General features: G+C 37.3%; 1 protein-coding gene across 1 annotated transcript; it reads left to right on the plus strand.

The window, feature by feature from the left end:
• The first annotated feature begins 6999 nt into the window (after positions 1 to 6999).
• LOC148012270 (zinc finger A20 and AN1 domain-containing stress-associated protein 2-like) lies at positions 7000 to 7886 on the plus strand. The gene is made up of 2 exons (XM_087669134.1): positions 7000 to 7601; positions 7647 to 7886. Exons 1-2 carry the CDS (start codon positions 7482 to 7484, stop codon positions 7884 to 7886), a joined length of 360 nt encoding a protein of 119 aa, XP_087525260.1. The 5' UTR covers positions 7000 to 7481.
• Positions 7887 to 19749: the final 11863 nt, after the last annotated feature.

Raw genomic sequence — 19749 nt, forward strand, 5'->3', positions numbered from 1 at the left:
CCATGATTGATTTGTATGTCATATGACTTTTAAGTCAAACAAAGCAAATTTGTATATAAATAAGAAAGTAATATAGTTGGGTTCTTCTTCTTTCCTTAACTTTTTAATTGGGTTAAATTAATTTTCCTTAATGTATATAGATTCAAAGTGAACGTTGGCATGACTTCTTAGTCTTTTACATAATGTATCAATCTGATATGCTCTCATTGGATTATGCTTGGTGAAGATTTCATGAAGATCTTGGAAAAGTTATATTATCCACCTAGATACTATCAAGAAATGTGATGGATCTATCATGGCATTATTGCTTTATTGATTCTAAAAGATTACCTATCTTAATGCAAACCCTAAAATAATCTAATGGATGGAGGAACTCAAGCTTATTAAGATATTTATGTTTGAAGAGCCAGGTGTAAAAACAATTATAAATGTGGATAATAAAAGCATCCATCAAAATGGATATATCTATAATTAGGTTAGTGATGTTCTACCTCCAATTAGAATAGCTCACCTAGGAATAATAAAATAGAATGACTTCATTATCAAAGGTATTTCCTAAACAACCAAGTCATTATCGACTTCTTTTAGACCATGAAAAAACCACACATATACAAAGAGATAATGATATATGAATTCCACAACCAAAATCCTTTTTCAAATGTATAAAAAAGCTCTATTTAAAAGTTACATATTGTACATAATGAAGCAATAAAACTTAATATTTTGATGATGTGAAAAAAATGTTATCGCGAACTATATTTTCTAAGGTTGTCCTACATCTTTGGGGTACACCTGCAGTACCAATTTCTCCAACCGACTGACACAAAAAGAAATTGCTATTAAAGTAAATTAAACAGCCTAAGTTTAATGATGAAGGCATAAATATTGAAACAAACATTAAGACTTGGATCAAACAAATGGAATATTATTTTCCCACAACTCTAGTACAAGGATAGCCAACCATGTTATGATTACGCCTCACTGGTGAAGCCCAATTATAGTGGAAACAATGCTAATGTGACAATGCTGTCCTAAATGGGCAACTAAAACCCATGAGACATTTTGACCTGGAAGACACATCACTACGAGCTCAACCTTTGATGGAATCTCTTCCAATAAGGAACTTCATACTACCCCCTTCTACCCAAATTGTGGATTTCCTTATCCGAAGAAAGTTAGAATTAATTTTCAAATGGAAAATTAGAATTGAGAAGTAGTGGCTTCAATTTTCAAAACAACAATAGCCACAACCTCCATCCTACAAATCCCCTTGGAGCTTAGCTATGTTGCTTTAAATGTAACCAATTAGGCCATTTTAGGGCCTAATGTCCTATTTGTACAAATATTACTAGCCCTCCTCACAATTCTCCAACAAGAGGTAACTTCAACAATTAAGGGTGAGGGCAGAGAGTAAGATGAGGGACAAGTGGTTGTGCATGTTTTCTTGCTAGACAAGAAGAAAAAGAGGTTCATGCCCTCTATGAGGAAATGGAAAGAGGAACTATCCATGTGTCACCATCTCGCAAGTGCATGCAGAACACCAGTATAAAAAATTTTGAATCCTTATTGATTGTGGTGCTCTCGTGGTGCTACTCATTCATTTTTGTCTCCTAAGTCTATTAAGAAATTAAAATTGGATCTTGAACTTGCTAGGAAACTCATAGTTCAACTAGGAAATGGGAAAGACATATACTCAAATCAAATCATTAAAAACATCAATTTACACTTAGGAAATCAAAATACTATAGTTAAATTTAAGGTTTTGTCATTTGATACCTACAATTGTCTTTGAGGTATGGATTGACTAGGTCCTAATCAAGCAAGTATCCATTGTGGACAAGGGACAATCACTTTTAACAACATCAATGGAAACTTAGTTCAAGCTCAAGGAAAGATGGAGAAACCTAGACTTCAACTAACAAAAGCAAGTAGATTGATACAAGGTCTAAGGAAGAGATTGCTCATTTATTTAATCAAAGTGAACAAAGTAGATCCACCTAAAGACCTTGAAGAACCTTCATGGCTTAGTAACTATGCTAATGTGTTTCCAAAAGATTCAACAAAAGTACCGCACCTAGTCATGAAGTAGACCACAAAATTAAATTAACTCCAAGAGCTAAACCAATAGCAAAGAGGCATTATAAAATGTCGATTTTTGAAGCCATTAAATTAAAGGAACAACGTAAATATCTCCTAGAAAAATGGTCCATCTAACCAAGCAATTTTCCATGGGATGATCTTGTACTTTTCCAAAAGAAGAAGGATGAAACCTTAAGGTTTTGATCAATTATCATGGGTTAAATCAAGTAACTACTAAAAACAATTATTTGATCCCATAAATTGATGAGTTGCTTGACAAGCTTCAATGGATAAAGCTATTTTCAAAATTGACCTAAGGTCAAGCTACTATCAAATTCAAGTTATGGACTGTAATGAAGGGGACCTAGAGAGAGAATGAGAGAAGGGAGAGACTGCAAAGAGGAGAGAGAAAGAGAGAGAAAGACTAAAAGTAGAGAGAGAAAGGCAAGAAGAGGAGAGAGAAATGGCTGACAGCCATGGAAGGACAGGGAGGGAGGAAGGTGAAGAAGGTGAAAGGACAAATGTGTATTCATCAAATGCTGCCCATGCAGTGTCCCTTACCCCTTTTATACTTAGGTCAACTTGACCTAAGTATTTTCCTATTTCCCCCCATTACAATCCATCCCCACTCAAAATGAAGTTTTTGTCCTCAAAAACAAAGATCGGACTTATTGGTATAGCCAAGTAGTGGGCTGCAGAGTACTACTCTGTACAGCATTACAAGTGGCAAAAGATAGTGGGGGGGTTCTTGGCATAGACCTAATAAAAGATTGCCTAATATTCAAGAGTAGTACTAGTCTTTGCAGAGGGTCAAGGTCAGCCTGTAGCCACCTGGATCAAAAGGAAAAGTGGTATCACTGCCATGCATTGGATTAGCTTCCATGAGATCAAAGTCAAGTATAGCTGGAAGCATGATCAGCATGGTAGTATTTGCTAGCTCTTGCATAAGCCTCTCAGGCATCACCATGCTCTGTATGACTGAAGCATATGAAGCTGAAGTAACCATTGCATGGACTGCATCAGCCCCTAAGTGCTGCATATTCATGGACCCTGCATTCTTAATGATGTCCAAGTATTTAAACTCCAGGTCTGTGGGGACTGAAGGGGCTCCCGCATGGGGTCATGATCATCCAAATCCACATGCTGCCCATGGTCTTCTTTCTTAAACTGAGGTTCTTGTTGTGGACCCATACCAAAATGGTCTTCAACAAGATCTTCTCCATCCTTTGCATCATAATAATCTAATACCAAGAGTATTTTGGCAGTCTTTGCCTTGCATGTGGCTTGATGATTACAAGATATTGGCTTAGCACATCGATAGCATAAGCCCGCAGCATGCAATTCCCATATCGTATCACTAGTAAGATGTCTAATGCATTTAGCCTTAGATAGCAATTTACACACCTGCTCATCACCATTGGTCAGCTCAGTAATAGTTCTGACATGCTGCTCATAGTCATCTTGCTGCTCATGTACAACAGATGGCTGTCCATGCTCATGACCATAATACTCATGCTGTCCATATGGATGGTCATGCCAATGTGGCTGCTGCTCATAATGGCATTCATGCTGTCCATACTGCATATGGTGATAATAGCCTTGCTGTGCATCAGAGGGACAATTTGGTTGAGCATATGCATTTGCTTCCACTGATGTTTGCTGCTCACGTACATAAGCATACTGCTCATATACAACAGATGGCTATCCATGCTCATGACCATAATGCTCATGCTGTCCATATGGATGGTCGTAGCAATGTGGCTGCTGCTCATAATGATATGCTGTCCATACTGCATGTGGTGATAATAGCCCTACTGCACATCACACGCATAACCGTCATAAGCATGCTGCCTTTGATCATTGATCCCACAGCATTGGTCATGCTGTCCATAATCTCTATGAGAATGCATGTCACAAGAATGTTCATGCTGCTGCCCAAATACATCTATTTGCTGTTGCCTACTACCAAAACTTTGGTCATATTGTTGCCCATAAACATGCTGCCCAAGATTGCATGATGACTGTCCAACATGACTACAATGGTGTCCTTGCATCCTAGGCTGACCATAAGTATGATGATTGGCAAGTCCATGAGCATAGGTATCGGCATGATGTCGGTCATAATCACTTGCTTGCCACTCCTGCATTGCATCAGGGTCTCCATGAGGCAGCTGCCCATATGGTTGCGTGGCATAGGAATCTCCATATGCATGCTGCTGATAGGAACCATGTTGTTGTCCATAAGGACAATGTGATTAAGTATATGCATACATCCTGCCTACTAATGTTGCTCACTGTTGCTTTAAACTTCAGACCATGTAAGCAACTATTGCCCACTATTTCTTCAAGCCTCAGAACTGCTGCTCACTGCTACTGCAGATTTCAGACCACTTAAGCAACTGTTGCTCACTATTCAGGGCTCACAAACATATTCACCACTGATGCCAAAGTACTTTCAGGGTATACACGTCAAGTTCAGCATCAAGATCAACAGTGGACATGTCACAATAAATGCAAAGGGTGAGAATACTAGGTCCTCCTCCATTTATTCATGAGCCTAGGCCTTCAAACTGCAATGTGCTGGACAACTCAGGGACACCTAAGAGGCCCACTGCTGATCACTTGAGCTGCTTGCCTGCCAAGATAGGTGCATTTGCCTCAATCTCACCTTCAGTCCCTTCCGGGGTCATTAAGACTTTGACTTGGTGACCATCTGTACTTGAAGTATCAGAAGTTATAAAAGTTATGTCCCTGAAGCATTAGACAGTAGTAAACCCTCTGCCCCCAAATCTAACCAATGCTACTGTAGAAATCTACTCTTGCTTGAGTGCATAGGTAGGGTTACCAGCATCAGCTTGCTCTTTGATGAAGCTAAGCATTCAGGCTCTTACTTGATGTTACCCCTAATTATTGTGTCAAAGGCCTTATCACTAGCTGGTGTGAGCTGCAGTACCTATTCCAACTCCTAATACGATTCTGATACATATGTTCAACATAAAGCTTCTACCAAGTTGCTGATGTTAGTGACATACAAACTCATCATCTTGGAGTGGCAATGTATGGCAGGGATTCCAATATGAGCTCAGTACCCAGACTAGGCACTTGGTGTATGCATGGACCCAAATGGAGGACTTGTGGTTGTGGGCTCCTATGTTCCCAGGACTACAAAACAGGTTGAAGCCTTGAAGCTGAGTTGCAGCGATCTCATTCACTGCCTTACAGTTGAAGTCAGGACCCTCGTATTTGGCTCAGAGGCTTTGCATCAGGCATAAATCAACCAAGCTATTACAAGGCATCTAGTTTCAAACATTCTCTAGACTTACATGACTCTGAAAAACATCTTCAAAATGTGTTAAGCACATTCCATAGAATACAATGTACAGAATTAAAGGAGCTTGGCTTAAATTAGGGACAAATTCATGCTTAGCTTTGGCTATACAACCTTGTTTACAAGGGGCATGAGACGAGTCGTTCAATCCATTCCGTGCTTCTATGACAAACACTCTCCTCTGTACTACCAAAATGTACAATTTGGTGCAATCTTCTAGTCAGCAGTACCTACATGTAAGGTACTTGAGCAGAGCTTTGGGAATCTCTTTGTTGTCTACTTGGAAGAGAACTGAATGTGTATCAGTATTTTTGTTCATTACAGAACTTGCACAATTCAACACACCAAAAGTCTCAAATAGTGGTTCAACTGAAGTTATTTATGCATTGGCAGAAAATAACCCAGCACACTTTTATACACCTCTGACCATATAACTCTCAAGCATTGCAAAGCACCCCATATAAAATCCAATAAGCATAATAGGATGTCTCAAGGACCCCAAGCTTGCTCTTCCAATTACGAGAGCACCTGCTGAGACAATGGTGAGAATTATGCCCAGAATTATTTCAGTGACCTACTGATCTCAAAACTTGATGGTGAGCAAGTAGCTGCATTGCATCTCTGACCAACATGCCCAACACCACCAATTGTCATGAAAGGGTCTTCACACACCCTGCCCTGGAAATGCCTTACTGTTAGGCCTGTGCTTAATTATTCTTGCACCATAAAGCTTCCACACAAGTCCAACCAAATAAGTAGGTTCGAACATTACTGAATCATAGGATGAGTGGCTCCACAAAGATTCAATAGAACCCTGGGATAGTCATAACAAGGAAGGCAATAATGATTGACACCTTGAACGAGTACAAATCTGATTTATTTTTTTTTTAAATCACCAAGCCACTAGGATAGTTTTAGAATGATGAAAACCTTGTCCATAGTAGCAAATCACTGGGCATCCACTGTGGCTACTATATCTTCCACTGATACATCTTTGCAAGTCCTCTTTGACTGTGTTCATTACTCTAATGAACCTGTACTGCTTCACTTGTTGCATATCTTCAAAACTGATGTAACATTGCTTCCCTTTTTTGCATATCATCAAAACTGATGTAACCAGCATTGATCCACTGCCCTCAAAGCAATTATCATGGCATGAAACCTTGTCAAATGGTGCTTTTTGGACAATGAGCAAGATCTTTAGCACTGCTTCACTTGTTGCATATCTTCAAAGCTGGTGTAACACTGCTTGGTAAAGAGATCCCTTACCACCCTACAGTACACTGCACACTGTAAATCCTACGACAGTGCACACTGCAAATCCTTATGAGACTCCCAAGTCTGGCAGAAGTAGGACAAAGATGGGCTACTCAGAGAAGAAAGGGTGCAGATCAAGATCTAGAGATTCATCTCAACTGATTATTATTGCTGTCTTTATAACTTGCCCTCCACGGAAGGGTTGCCATTGCAGAGGCTGAAGGAAGCATAGGCACCTTAGCTAAAGTGCTGGATAGTGGAACACAGAAAGAATAGGAGCTTGTGGCATGGATTTTCTTTTTGTTGTGCACCAATAGTTCCGAGCATCTCCTCTTTGATATTCTGATACTTCATAAGCCGGACATCAAACACCTCTAAGATTGACATCAAACACCTCTGCTGTCCATTCTTCTTTGACCAGAGATTGGACCCATGTGCCTTACCAGGTTGGGGATATTGTGGAGTCTAGCATTAGCCATAGCTGCCCCTGCTGACATGATAATTCCATTATGCTCTAATTCTTGCAAACGGTGCTGATCTGTGTCATCACTCGACTCAGGCTCATCATTTTCTGGTGAATGTGTGTGCCCATTCCAGTTCACGCTGTTAGGGATTGAGGCACGTGGTGAGACGTCAAATGCAAGTACAAATTGTCTCTTGCTGTTGCAGACAATGCAAGGTTAAGGGGATACCAATTCACCTCGGTCTCCAGACCAAGAGACAGAGGCGTGACATCCAGTAGTAGCAGGTCCTGCACCTTCTCGTTACCCTCACTACTCTTCTGGAGTTAGCTTCCACGGCTCAAGAAAGCTGGAAGATGGACAAGGATGAGACTAGTTGCCAGCCACCTGAAGGTCTTGTGTTTTGTGTAAACAAATGTGGCTTCTTCGGCAGTGCTACCACCATGAATCTGTGCTCCAAGTGCTATAGAGATCTTGTCTTGAAGTAGACAAGGGCATCAAAGATTGCGGCCTATGTGCAGATGAAGGATGTAGCTAGGTCATTACTAAAGGAAGCAAAGCTAAAGAAAGGCGAACAGATCAATCATGCAAGCAATGAGGATTCTCGTAGCCTGCAGCCTTCTGATGATGGATCTGCCTCATCTACACCGATACTACCACAAGAACCTTCGCACCAACCACCAAATCGATGCTTTACTTGCAATAAGCGTATTGGATTGATACGATTCAAATGCAAATGTGGGTGCTGTAACAGCCCCTGATTTCCAGGTACAACCTGCGTTGTCGTAGATTTCGTGTAAGGGCTACTGAACACGAAGTTCAAGTTGCAACAACTGAAGAGACTAACAAGAAGAGATCAAATTTTTGATGCCAAAGTTCACTATATTCCTTGTCAAGTGAGTTACATGAAGTTCATGTTCAGAAAAATCTGAAGTATCTCAAAAACTGTTTTGCATTCAGGTATATGATGACAGTTACATTGAACTGAATAATGGACATTATCTAATATTCCAAATGCCTTTCTTGCAGTTATTCTCTCACTTCGCTCTCGTTTCTGCTCAATGGGATGCCTGCCTATAAGCATTTCAACAAGCAGTATCCCAAAGGAGTAGAATTCACTCTACTGTGTGAGCTGGTAAGTTCTGAGATATTATGGATCCAGGTAACCAGCAGTCCCCTTCACTTATGTAGATACATGAGTGGAATCAAGCTCCCAAGGCTCAAGACGAGAGAATCCGAAATCAGCAACTTTAGCTCGGTAGCTGCTGGTTAACAGGTTGTTAGTGGACTTTATGTCACGGTGGATGATAGGTACATTAGCATATAGATGCAGGTAGGTAACTGCATGTGCTACATCAATAGCAATGTCCAATCTTGTAGCCAAGTCAAGAACTGTACCAAATTGACCATCGAGCATTCCTCATGAAAACAGGTCCATAAACTTTGAAGAAATCCTGTGGAGCACAGTCTCCAGGAACTGCATCATCAAACTCATCTATGGAGTCAAAAATTCGCCTCTTGACAAGATCAATCAGCACCTCGTAAGCCTTCTGGACAGCCTTAAAGTGTTGATCTATTTCTTCTTTCTAAGCTTCTTTCACAGAATTTGTCTCTTTCGCAAAGATGAGTGCCACCTGTTTGTCAGGGTGGAACTTTAATGCAGCCTCCCGATAACATTTCGGTATTTGATCTTCAGATTACCCTCTAGCAATTCCATGAGCAATATCAGGGCGTTTGAACCAATTATTTGCATTGTCAACTTTATCATTGAAAAGCCACATGTGCAGATTCCCATTCATCACATATTCATAAACCAGCATCCATCCATTCTGCTGGATTTTCTTCTTCAGTTCGTTCCCCATCTATTGCTTTCTCACCGGTGATAAGTTCCAATAACAGAACACCATAACTGTAGACATCACTTGCTGTAGTCAACTGTCGCCTCAGAAAATATTCAGGATCAATGTATCCTGTTGTTCCAGCTGGAGCGGTCGAAAGATGAGTCTCAAACCCAGGGCTAACCTTTGACAATCCAAAGTCCGATGCCTTTGCTACTAGATTTTCATCCAGAAGAATATTGCTGGGCTTCACATCTCTGTGAATAACTGGTGGGTCCGCGGAAGAACACCTTGAGCACTGGGCAAACTGGAAGACATATCCTTGGCTTTATCACGCATCCAGCTAAACTCTTGCTTCCAGCCTTCTCCTTACGTTTTTGTTTGGCAGTTTCTTCATATTTACCAAGTGAGTCTTCAGGATTCAACAAAAAGCTGACACCCTTCTCTTGATACATGGTCTGTCATTTATTACACCTGTATAAATGAACTCGCCAATTTTTCACCAAGAAGATGGCTTTACCAGTCAGAGCTTTTGAGGCAGCAACTTCTTGATTGCCTACAACAGGATCAATGCCTGTCAAAGCCCCTGAGCCCTTTCGTATGGTTAGTGTGCATACGCTAGTGCTAGCACAATTCCCATCTGCAACAACGGTCTCCACAGGACATGAAGGAGAACCATTGTCAAGATAAGAGACATCATTCCGCCAGCAGCTCCAGTTCCACTCGCAGCTCCTCCGTGACCAGTAGCTCCAGTTTCCATGCCACCTCTAGCCGCTTCCATATCGAATTGTTTGATCAATAAACTCTGTTATTGTTTTCGCTTCCTTTGCCTCCATGATGGAATATTGAACATCCGCTCCTTTCAGCCAAGTCCTGCTTTCAATCTGTCAGAATTCCCCTCTGCAATACCCTCACGATCTGCTTTTTTCCATTTCAGACGTGCCAGTCCCAATTAGTTTTCCCTTCTCCTCTTTTAGCTGAGCGACCAAAAACTCCTCTTTGACAAAAATAACTCTAGTTTCTTTACACCCCATAGGAGATCTATGCACCAACTTTAATTTTGACCTTAAGGACTAACGTAGGGTATCTTTGGAGTCATGAATTGCCCCATTAACAGTCAGCTTTACGATGATCTGCGCACAAACTTCGACTTCAGCCTTGAGGATTGGGTGGCAAAATGCTCCCTCGGTGCTTCACTAGTGCTGTCAATAGCCCCATTGAAGGATTCCTTTACTCGCTTAAGCAGCTTTTGAAAGACTTCCTTCAACTCTATTTCATTAGATGATCGGCTTCCACAAAGCTTCCTTTGATTCCACAATTCCCTGCACTTTTCTTAGAGATCATCATTAAAATTATCAGCTTATTAATGTCCTTTGGCATCAGTTTTTTCATATTTTTCTAACACACACACTTCATGCATCCAAACAAAATCACACACACACACACTAACGGAATATATACATTGGATGCGGATTATTGTAATGCATCTCACACACAAATAAATCACACGTGGAAAAATAACACAAATGCACAACAAAAGAAATGGAGGTGTATACGGCTCGGATGCCCAACAGCACGACAGTGTGACTGACATTGAGGCATTCTTGTCATGAAGAGAGCTGTCCTAGAATGTATGATAGTCCACCTGGCTCAAAAACTCCCCAAAATGGTGCTTGCCTTCAAGCATGTGATGCATAGAGGGCCATGCCACAGATTAAACTTGGTGGGAGACTGAGATCCAGGAGGGGAGGAGAGATCTTCGCTGGCACTCCATGGGAGCTCTCATGAAGGTCTCAAAACGAAGAAGAAATCTCTTTTGGAAAAGTAACCAGAGTTAGATCTCCTGTAAGTGCTATAGTGTCCTTCTCCACTAAAACCCTAGAATTTTCACCTCAATGTTGAAAAATGAGCTGCCATTTTTGTCTTTTGGCCTCCAAATTCGGTCAAGCTTCCTGTCATAGTTGTGTAAACTCCCAAGAAAGCTGCCATCTCTATAGTACTTCTTGAGTGCTGGAGTTCTTCAATGTTGTATCTGTGCATGGTAGGGTTTTTTTGAGACTGAAAAAGCAACTAAATCTAAAGAAATGAGAGAGAAAGAAAGGACCTAAAAACAAGGCTCTGATACCAACTGTAATGAAGGGGACCTAGAGAGAGGAGAGAAGGGAGAGACTGCAGAGAGGAGAGAGAAAGAGAGAGAAAGAGGGTGACAAGGAGAGAGAAAGACTAAAAGTAGAGAGAGAAAGGAAAGAAGAGGAGAGAGAAATGGCTGACAGCCATGGAAGGATAGGGAGGGAGGAAGGTGAAGAAGGTGAAAGGACAAATGTGTATTCATCAAATGCTGCCCATGCAGTGTCCCTTACCCCTTATACTTAGGTCAACTTGACCTAAGTATTTTTCTATTTCCCCCCATTACATGGACAAGGATATCCTAAAAACTACTTTCAATACAAGGTATGGTCATTTTAAATTTATTGTAATGTTATTTGGATTAACTAATGAACTGGCTACTTTCAACAAATTGGTTCAAGATATTTTCAAACATTACCTTGATGAAGTCATCCTTATATTTTTGATGATATCTTGACCTATTTCAAAGAAGACGGATATCATCCAACCCACTGTAGAGTCATTCTTGATAACTTGAGGGCAAACAAGCTTTATGTAGAGCAAAGCGAATGTGCATTTTTCAAGAAAAAGATTGAGTATCTTGGATTCATTGTTTCAATGGAAGGGATCTTAGTTTATTCTACACAAGTAAAGCATGTATAAGAGTGGCCATCTCCCCAAACTATCTGAGAAATCCAAGGACTCTTAGGTCTCATAGGGTGGTATTGTATTTTCTTCAAGGATTATGCCCTTATCGCCACTCCTTTGATTGAGCTTCTTAAAAAGTAAACAAGGATATTATTGACTTCTATAGAGCAAGAAATCTTCAAAAAGATGAAGGAGTACCTCACTACTGCCCCAATATTAAAGCTTTTTGACTTCTCTCAAGAATTCAAAGTAGTCACTAATGCTAGCATTATTATAGTAGGATGTGTTTTTTCCCAAGAAGATAGAGCCATAGCATATTCTTCTTGAAAGCTCAAACCTTACAAGAAGAATTATGCTATGTATAATCTAGAGCTTTTGGTAGTCATTCATGCCCTTGAACTATGGTGTCATTATCAAAATAGTGAAAGATTCACCCTCATCACTAATCACAAAAGCCTAAAATGGAGCTTCACTCAACCAAAACTTAATATGAGCTTCACAAAGAATTTGACTTCAAGATCTAATATCGCCTTGGTAAGGAAGATGTTGTGGCCTATGCTCTCAACCTGTAGAGCCTTCCTAAACCTTCTAATTATGAAAGACCTCACAAGACAAGAAAATCTTACAAGCCTCATCTCAATCCCTCAAACCCTATTTTGGAAGTAGTAGCTATTGAAGGGCCTAAAGATCCACATTTTTGGAAACAAAAAGGATTGTATGCTTGGAAAAGAAAACCCCAAAAAAAGAGAAAGCCAAATTAAATGATTACATCCTATAAGATGGGCTACTCTATTACCATTAAATACTTTATGTTTCAAAAAGCTAGGAATTGAAAAAGAAAATTTTGTGAAAAGCTAGGAAGCTTATGACAACCCAATAGCTGGATATCTGAGGTATGCCAAAACCCTAAATTCAATAAGAAGAAGCTATAACTAGGTTGCAATGAAAGCATATGTCCTTATATATGTGATTCAATGCTTAAGTTGTCAAAGGATCAAGGCTGAATAGATTGAGCTTCCTAGTGAACTACACCCTCTTGATATCCCCCAGATAAAATGGGAATACATCAGGATGGATTCTATAGTTGGCCTACCCCCACTATTCAAGGAGGCTATGATTCTATCTTAATAATAGTGGATAAGCTTACCAAATTAGCTCATGCTATTCTAATAAAGACAACCCATAAACCAATATTGCAAGAATCTTCATCAAATATATATTTTATCTACATGGGCTCCCAAAAAGAATCATCATTGATTGTGATGCTCTCTTTACCTACAAGTTTTGGACTAGTCTCTTTCAAGCCATCAAAACTTAGTTACGTTTTAGCACAACATGTGTCGCACACATAATTAAAAAAAAATAGTTAATATTCTTAAAATATTTAGAATCACCTTGAACTTGCATAAAAATCTCATTAATACCTAGATTAGGTAGCTTTAATCAATTAGTAAAATCTTAAACTTAGTCTTTTTGTAAATTAAAAATAACATTTTATCATTATTTAATTATTTATATAAATTTAGTAGTATCCCTAATTGTAGCAAACTATACTCCCTTTTCAAGAAAAGTTAATTTAGATCTTAGTATTTAAATATGATGAGTTCACACACACAAAATTAAAGTATATTCATTAGAGATCGTTCACAAAGATCATCATTTATTGGATTGTTTTCACACACGAAAAATAGAGAACTAAATGTCTTCACACACATGGGGAGAAAAGAATTTTATAATACTTGATTTATTTCTTAAATCAAACACGTGTAATGCACAAGATAAACTTGTGTTTATGAATTTATGGTTACACACACACACACACACACACACACACACACACACACACACACACACACACACACACACACACACACACACACACACACACACACACACACACACACACTTGTTTTAAAAATATTGATTTATAAAAAATTTAGCAATTAATTGTGATTGTTCTTAAATATGATAGAAATTATACTAACTATATCCATGGCTTGAGTAGTCGGGGACGAAAATGTCCTAGGATTGCCTTAATTATTCTTCACCCAAAGTTTTGTACACTACCTAATGCGGCTAACGACTAGATATGCTTTTGGCCTTTTGTATAGGAAGGTTCATTCTTATAGCGGGCGAGAACAAGCAAGGCTCTAGTATGAGTTGTAGTCTCTGTCCCGATTAAGTTAGGGTTGAAAAACTATACAAGCCTAACATAGTTTTGTGTTGGAAGACCCAAGAAGAATATGACAAGGATAGTAACCCGATTTATGAGTTGGTTTGCTCTTGTGATTATTACATATATGGATATAAGAAAAAGTAATTAGAAAGCTATTTTTATATATTATAAATAGTGTGGTAGCATTGTTGCATAGATTAGATGCGAGGCTCGCATGTAGTGAGAAGAAGAAGCTCTCCCTCTCTTTCTTTTTCTTATAAAAATGAAAGAACGACTTATAAAGCTCAAGATAGACTTAAAAAGAGTAAAGCAAAATTAAGTGACACGCTTTAGGTGCGATTTTTCCCCATACATGGAGTAGGCATCTCCTCCATGACATATTTGTAATATTAAAATAAATCTTACTTTGCCCAAAGATAGGACCTTTACAATCACTCTTTTGATAAAAGAGTTCGAGTTCACTGAATAAATGATTCCAATCAATTGCATAACTCACAATTGCTAAGCGCCATAAAATATATCTAGAATAAAGTTCAATATATCTCCTAGAATATTTAGTATTAATAAATATTTACAAAGAGGATGTGCACACGCCTTAGAATAAATGGTAGTGCATCTATTTAAATAATTTTATGAAAGAGTATAAAGAATAAATTATGCTTGCTAAATGTAGCTAGCCATATTAAATTAAATAAGCATTAAAATTTCATTAAATAATAAATTGACGTAGACATTAGTACTTGAGATATGAATATTGTGGCATCACCTATGTACAGCTTCACCCACGTTCACACCTCTTGTAAGTATCACACCCAGAAGGATAGGCATCCCCATCAACCTTTCTCCCAAGACGAAAAGTAATTCACTCTTAGAAACGTGCCTTCCGCTAATGGAGAACCATTCAAGGCACTCATCACATCGACATGTACATAAGGGAGAACCGTTGAAGGCATTCGTCTCCTCATGTAGGGGCCACCTGTCAACATACTCCCCAAGGTGGAGAGCAATTGTCCTCAATTCCTATGGGCTAGATGTGGAGTCAATAAATGTGGAGAACCACACAAAGCACATATAGTCATCCATTGAGCTTTCTCAATAGGATGGTTTTGAAATTTTACAAGATAGTTGGGATAAGTATTGCCAATGTGGGTAGTCATATAATCAATATCAATAATAGTTTGAAGAATTAAAAGCTCCTGATAATCTTCAAGAAATGGTAGAGAATCATACAAAGGATGGGTAGGTAATGAGCCTTTAAATGGATTGAAGAATTAAAAGCTCTTGATAATCTTCAAGAAATGGTGGAGAATCATACAAAGGATGGGTAGGTAATGAGCCTTTAAATGGATTGAAGAATTAAAAGCTCATGATAATCTTCAAGAAATGGTGGAGAATCATACAAAGGATGGGTTTGTGCCTTTAAATGGATGGAGAAAACTAATATGAAAAGTATTATGAATTTTCCAATGTGCAAGCAATTCTAATATAAAAGCATTAGCATTGATACAATTAAGAATTTTGAAAGGGCCATACAATCTAGGTGTAAGTTTAACATTTGTATTCTTCTTAACACTATGCAATCTATGTTTCTCAATTCACAACCAAACATAATCACCTTCTTTAAAATACATAGCTTGCCATTTCTTATTAGCTTGCTAAACATAGGATTGCTAGGCCTTAGCAATCAATTGTTTAACTTGTTTAAAATAGTGGAATGAGTAATACCTAATCATCAATAGAAGACACTTTTGACTTAAATGAAGTATTGGTATTGGCATTTTGCAACCATAGATAATTTCAAAAGGTGCTTTATTTGTAGAAAAGTGAGGTGTATTATAGTAGGTAAATTGTGAAAGATATAAATGTTGATCCCATGTGCTCGGTGAAGAGATAGTATACACATAAATTAAATCAAGAATGGTGCTATTAGTAGCTTCAATTTTGCCATTAGTTTCAAGATGAAAGGTTGAACTAAAATCAATTTTAGTACAAAAATAGAGAATAGAGTTATCCAAAAATTATTACAAAAACAAGGATCACCGATCAAATACAATAATATTCAGTAGACCATGATGTATAAAGATATGCTTAAGAAAAAGATTTGTTGCTTGTAAAGCATTTAGAGTTTTCTTGCAGGGAATAACTTATGCTTGCTTACTAAATCTATCAATAATAGTCCAAAGCATATTATTTTGCGAAGAAGTCATTAGCAAACCAGTAATAAAATCCATTGGGATTTATTCCCAATGTGAGTTAGGAATAGGTAAAGGTGTTAACAAACCACAATATTTACCATGATGTCTTTTAACTCTTTGGCAAACAAGACATTTAGAAACAAAGACAAAAACATCATGATTCATGTGAGGCCAATAAAAATCTTCTTGCAAATTACGAAGAGTAGAAATGATGCTATGATGACCCATATAAGATGGATTGGGAACTTGGAGAACAAAATGATGAAAATGATGAGTAATACACAAATGTTTCTCATAAAATAGAAATCCATCAAAGATAAAAAAATTATTAACAGGAATCCAACCAAGCATCATGAAAATCAAAGTCATGTAAATTAGTATTTTTCATAGCATCTAACAAAGATGTAGAAAGCACAAAAATATTGTTTACAGAGGATTTATGACTTAATGCATCAACTACAATATTCTTTTACTGGGCTAATACTGGATTAAAGGATGGAAAAACTAAATGAAAGATGCCCATTGAATATGCCTATGAAAAATTTGCAATTGAAAAAGAAGGTGTTTGATACTTTGTTGATTTGTCTTAATCATAAATTCTAAGCCCATTAAATAATGATTCCATATTCATAATGCATGTACTATAGATAGAAGTTCCTTGTCATATGTACTATACTTAAGTTCAAAGGGTTTCAATTTACAACTAAAATATGCAATTGAATAGTCATCTTGCATCAATACATCACCGATGCCATAACCACTAGCATCAATAACAACTAGAAAGACTGGTCTACTAAAATTAGTGAGTTGTAAAATAGGTGCATGAGTTAATGCATGCTTTAGTAAATCAAATGATCATTGTTGGTTGTCATCCCAATGAAATATAAAACATTTCTTTAATAACAAAGTTAATGACAAAGCAAGTAATGAAAAGTTTCTAACAAATTTACAATAAAAACTAGCTATTCCTAAAAATAAACAAACTACATGCACTTTTTTGGGTGTAGGCCATGTATTAATAGCCTCCATTTTGTGTGGATTAACTCGTATTTCTTTTGTATACAAAATATGACCTAAGTATTCAATTTTTGTTTGAAAGAAAGTGCTCTTTTTTGGGTTAGCAAAAATATGATTTTGTATGTTCTCTTTCAGTTTTACTAAAAATAAGGATATCATCAAAAAAGATAATAACACAAATGTTAAAAATTTAAAAATATTTGATTCATCATTCTACTGAAAGTGGCAAGTGCATTAGTAAGACTGAATGGCATTACTAAAAATTCATAATAGCCAACTTGGGTCCTAAAACCAGTTTTATAAATGTCACATGTAGCCATGTGGACTTGATGATAGCCACACTTAAGATCAATTTTACTAAACATAGTAGTATCTTGCAATTTGTCCAATAGATCATCTACATGAGGAATTGGATATTGATTTTTAATAGTAGTTTTTATTTAGAGCTTTGTAGTCTATGCACATACAATAAGTTTGATTCTTTTTCCTTACTAAAAGAGCAGGAGCTCCAAAAGGTGAATTGCTAGATCGGATTAAATTTTTATTTAATAGTTTTTTATTTTTTACCTTTCCTTTTATTATACCTAATTATGGCAATAAGGAGCTTTACAAGGAGGTTGAGTGCTAGGTAGAAGGTCAATTTGATGATCTTCGAGTTGTGATGGAGGAAGTTGAAGAGGCAAGTCAGAAGAAAAATAATCAAAAATTTTATTAGTAAAAATTTATTGTCTTATGTAACTTAGACATAGCAACTTCGACTTCATTAATTAATACAAGAAAAGCTTTAGATTGTTTTCAATGGTACGCTTCACCTAAGTGTGACTGATTAATGGGTATAGCTCAAAATCTATTAATCCTTCAAGAAAAAGAATTTTACCTTCACATTATATATGCATCGAGTGGGTGTCATAATCAATGTTAGTATTAAATTGATGCTGCCAAGGCATACCTAAAATTATATCGATAGTTTGTAACGGTGCTACTAAATTTTTTTATTTTTCTCTATAAGGTCCATTGCACATTTCCAATTCATGTATTTCTTTAGTTATGTTATATCATTGCCCTAAAAATGTAACCTTAATTTTATAACTGGACAGAAAAAATTTAAGTTGGATTTTTTAAACTACCTTTTTTGAAATAAAGTCATGTATACTGCCATCATCATGCAAGATAGTCATTTCATTATTATGAATTTTACATCTCGTTTTCAATATAGCATGGATAGAAATTTTACCAACAAGTTCATTAGTGTCATTAGAGTTTTCCCCCATAAGCATGAAATTAATCAAAATTAGGCATCACTTCAATGTCTTCAGTTGCTTTGTCAGCTCCAAGATAATTTAAATGTGTAGTAGGATTTTTCCAATCATGAGTGTTGCCCATAAGACAACGACTTGCAATATGGACAAGGTGATTGCATTTATAACAAATTACATTATTGGAATTAGTATTTGAGACACTTGGATTAACATTTTTATGTTCAAATGACTTAGGTATATTAGAAGAGGCAAATGAGAAATCTTGCGATTAGAATTTGGAGTAGACTAGTCTACATCATTATAAAAAATTCTCATCCAAGGTCAACAATTAGGACAATTCTTTCCCAATTGAAATTTGGAAGCATGAAAAGAATTAAAATGAGAGTTGTTACCCATATTATTTCCCATGGAAGCTAGAAGTTGTCACTAATCTTTATCTTATTTCTTTTCGGTGTGATGCTCCAAAGAGATAGCCTCATCTAATATGTTGGGTTTAAACATGTTGACTTCAACTTAGAAACGAAAGAAGGGCGAACATATACTTCATTTTAAAAGTAGATTCGACAAGCTTGACCATTTGAAGTTGTAGCAAAGTACTCCAGAATCTTTTGGTATACTGCAAAATGGTCTCTCACTCTCACTACATAAAGGCATTCCATTGTTGTTGCATATGAAGCTTGAATTGGGCAAGAAGAAAATTAGCAAGAACCTTCTTATACGGAATGCTTCCCATGTAAGAGGATGATTAGTGCTCTTGCGTGTGACATCCCAATATAAGGAATCTTCATTAATAAAGTAATGTAAAACACACTTGATTTTATTATTTTTAGCATAACTTTCATTATCAAAATATGAGTCTAATTAACTTAGCCAAGAGAGAACCTTACGGCCATCTTTAATACCATTGTAAGTATTAAATTTAAAGGTACATTTGCTTATCTTCACCTCTTTGTGAATGGATTTTGTTTCAAGGGTGGCATTGATGGTGCGGACCATAGCATCATTGACAGAGAAAATTTAGGATGGACACTTGAGAGACCGTGGCTCTATTGCCCAGTTGTTTGGGGGACTCGATATTGGTGCTCTTCTTCTAGTTACATGGCCAATAAATCCATGTGTTGCTCCATGGTTGGTTCACGAAGTGGTGATGTGGAATCAAAATTTGTAGTGCTGGATGGTCCTTCATGAGACATGGTGATTGCTTATGGCTTGATGAAGATACTCAAATAATAAAGATGCCTTGTAGACACACTTCACCTGTGGCAGTAAAATTTTGGCATGTAGGCACCAAAATAAAGAGTGACATTCTTTTAAAAATAATGAAATGGAATAGGTAAGAAATATTGAAATTTTTTAATGATATGTTGATGAAATTTCATAGCCCT

This window comes from Lygodium microphyllum, chromosome 27, assembly GCF_053477565.2.
Source record: "Lygodium microphyllum isolate KBCC chromosome 27, Lygodium_microphyllum_v1.1.10, whole genome shotgun sequence".
Taxonomy (NCBI): Eukaryota; Viridiplantae; Streptophyta; class Polypodiopsida; order Schizaeales; family Lygodiaceae; genus Lygodium; species Lygodium microphyllum.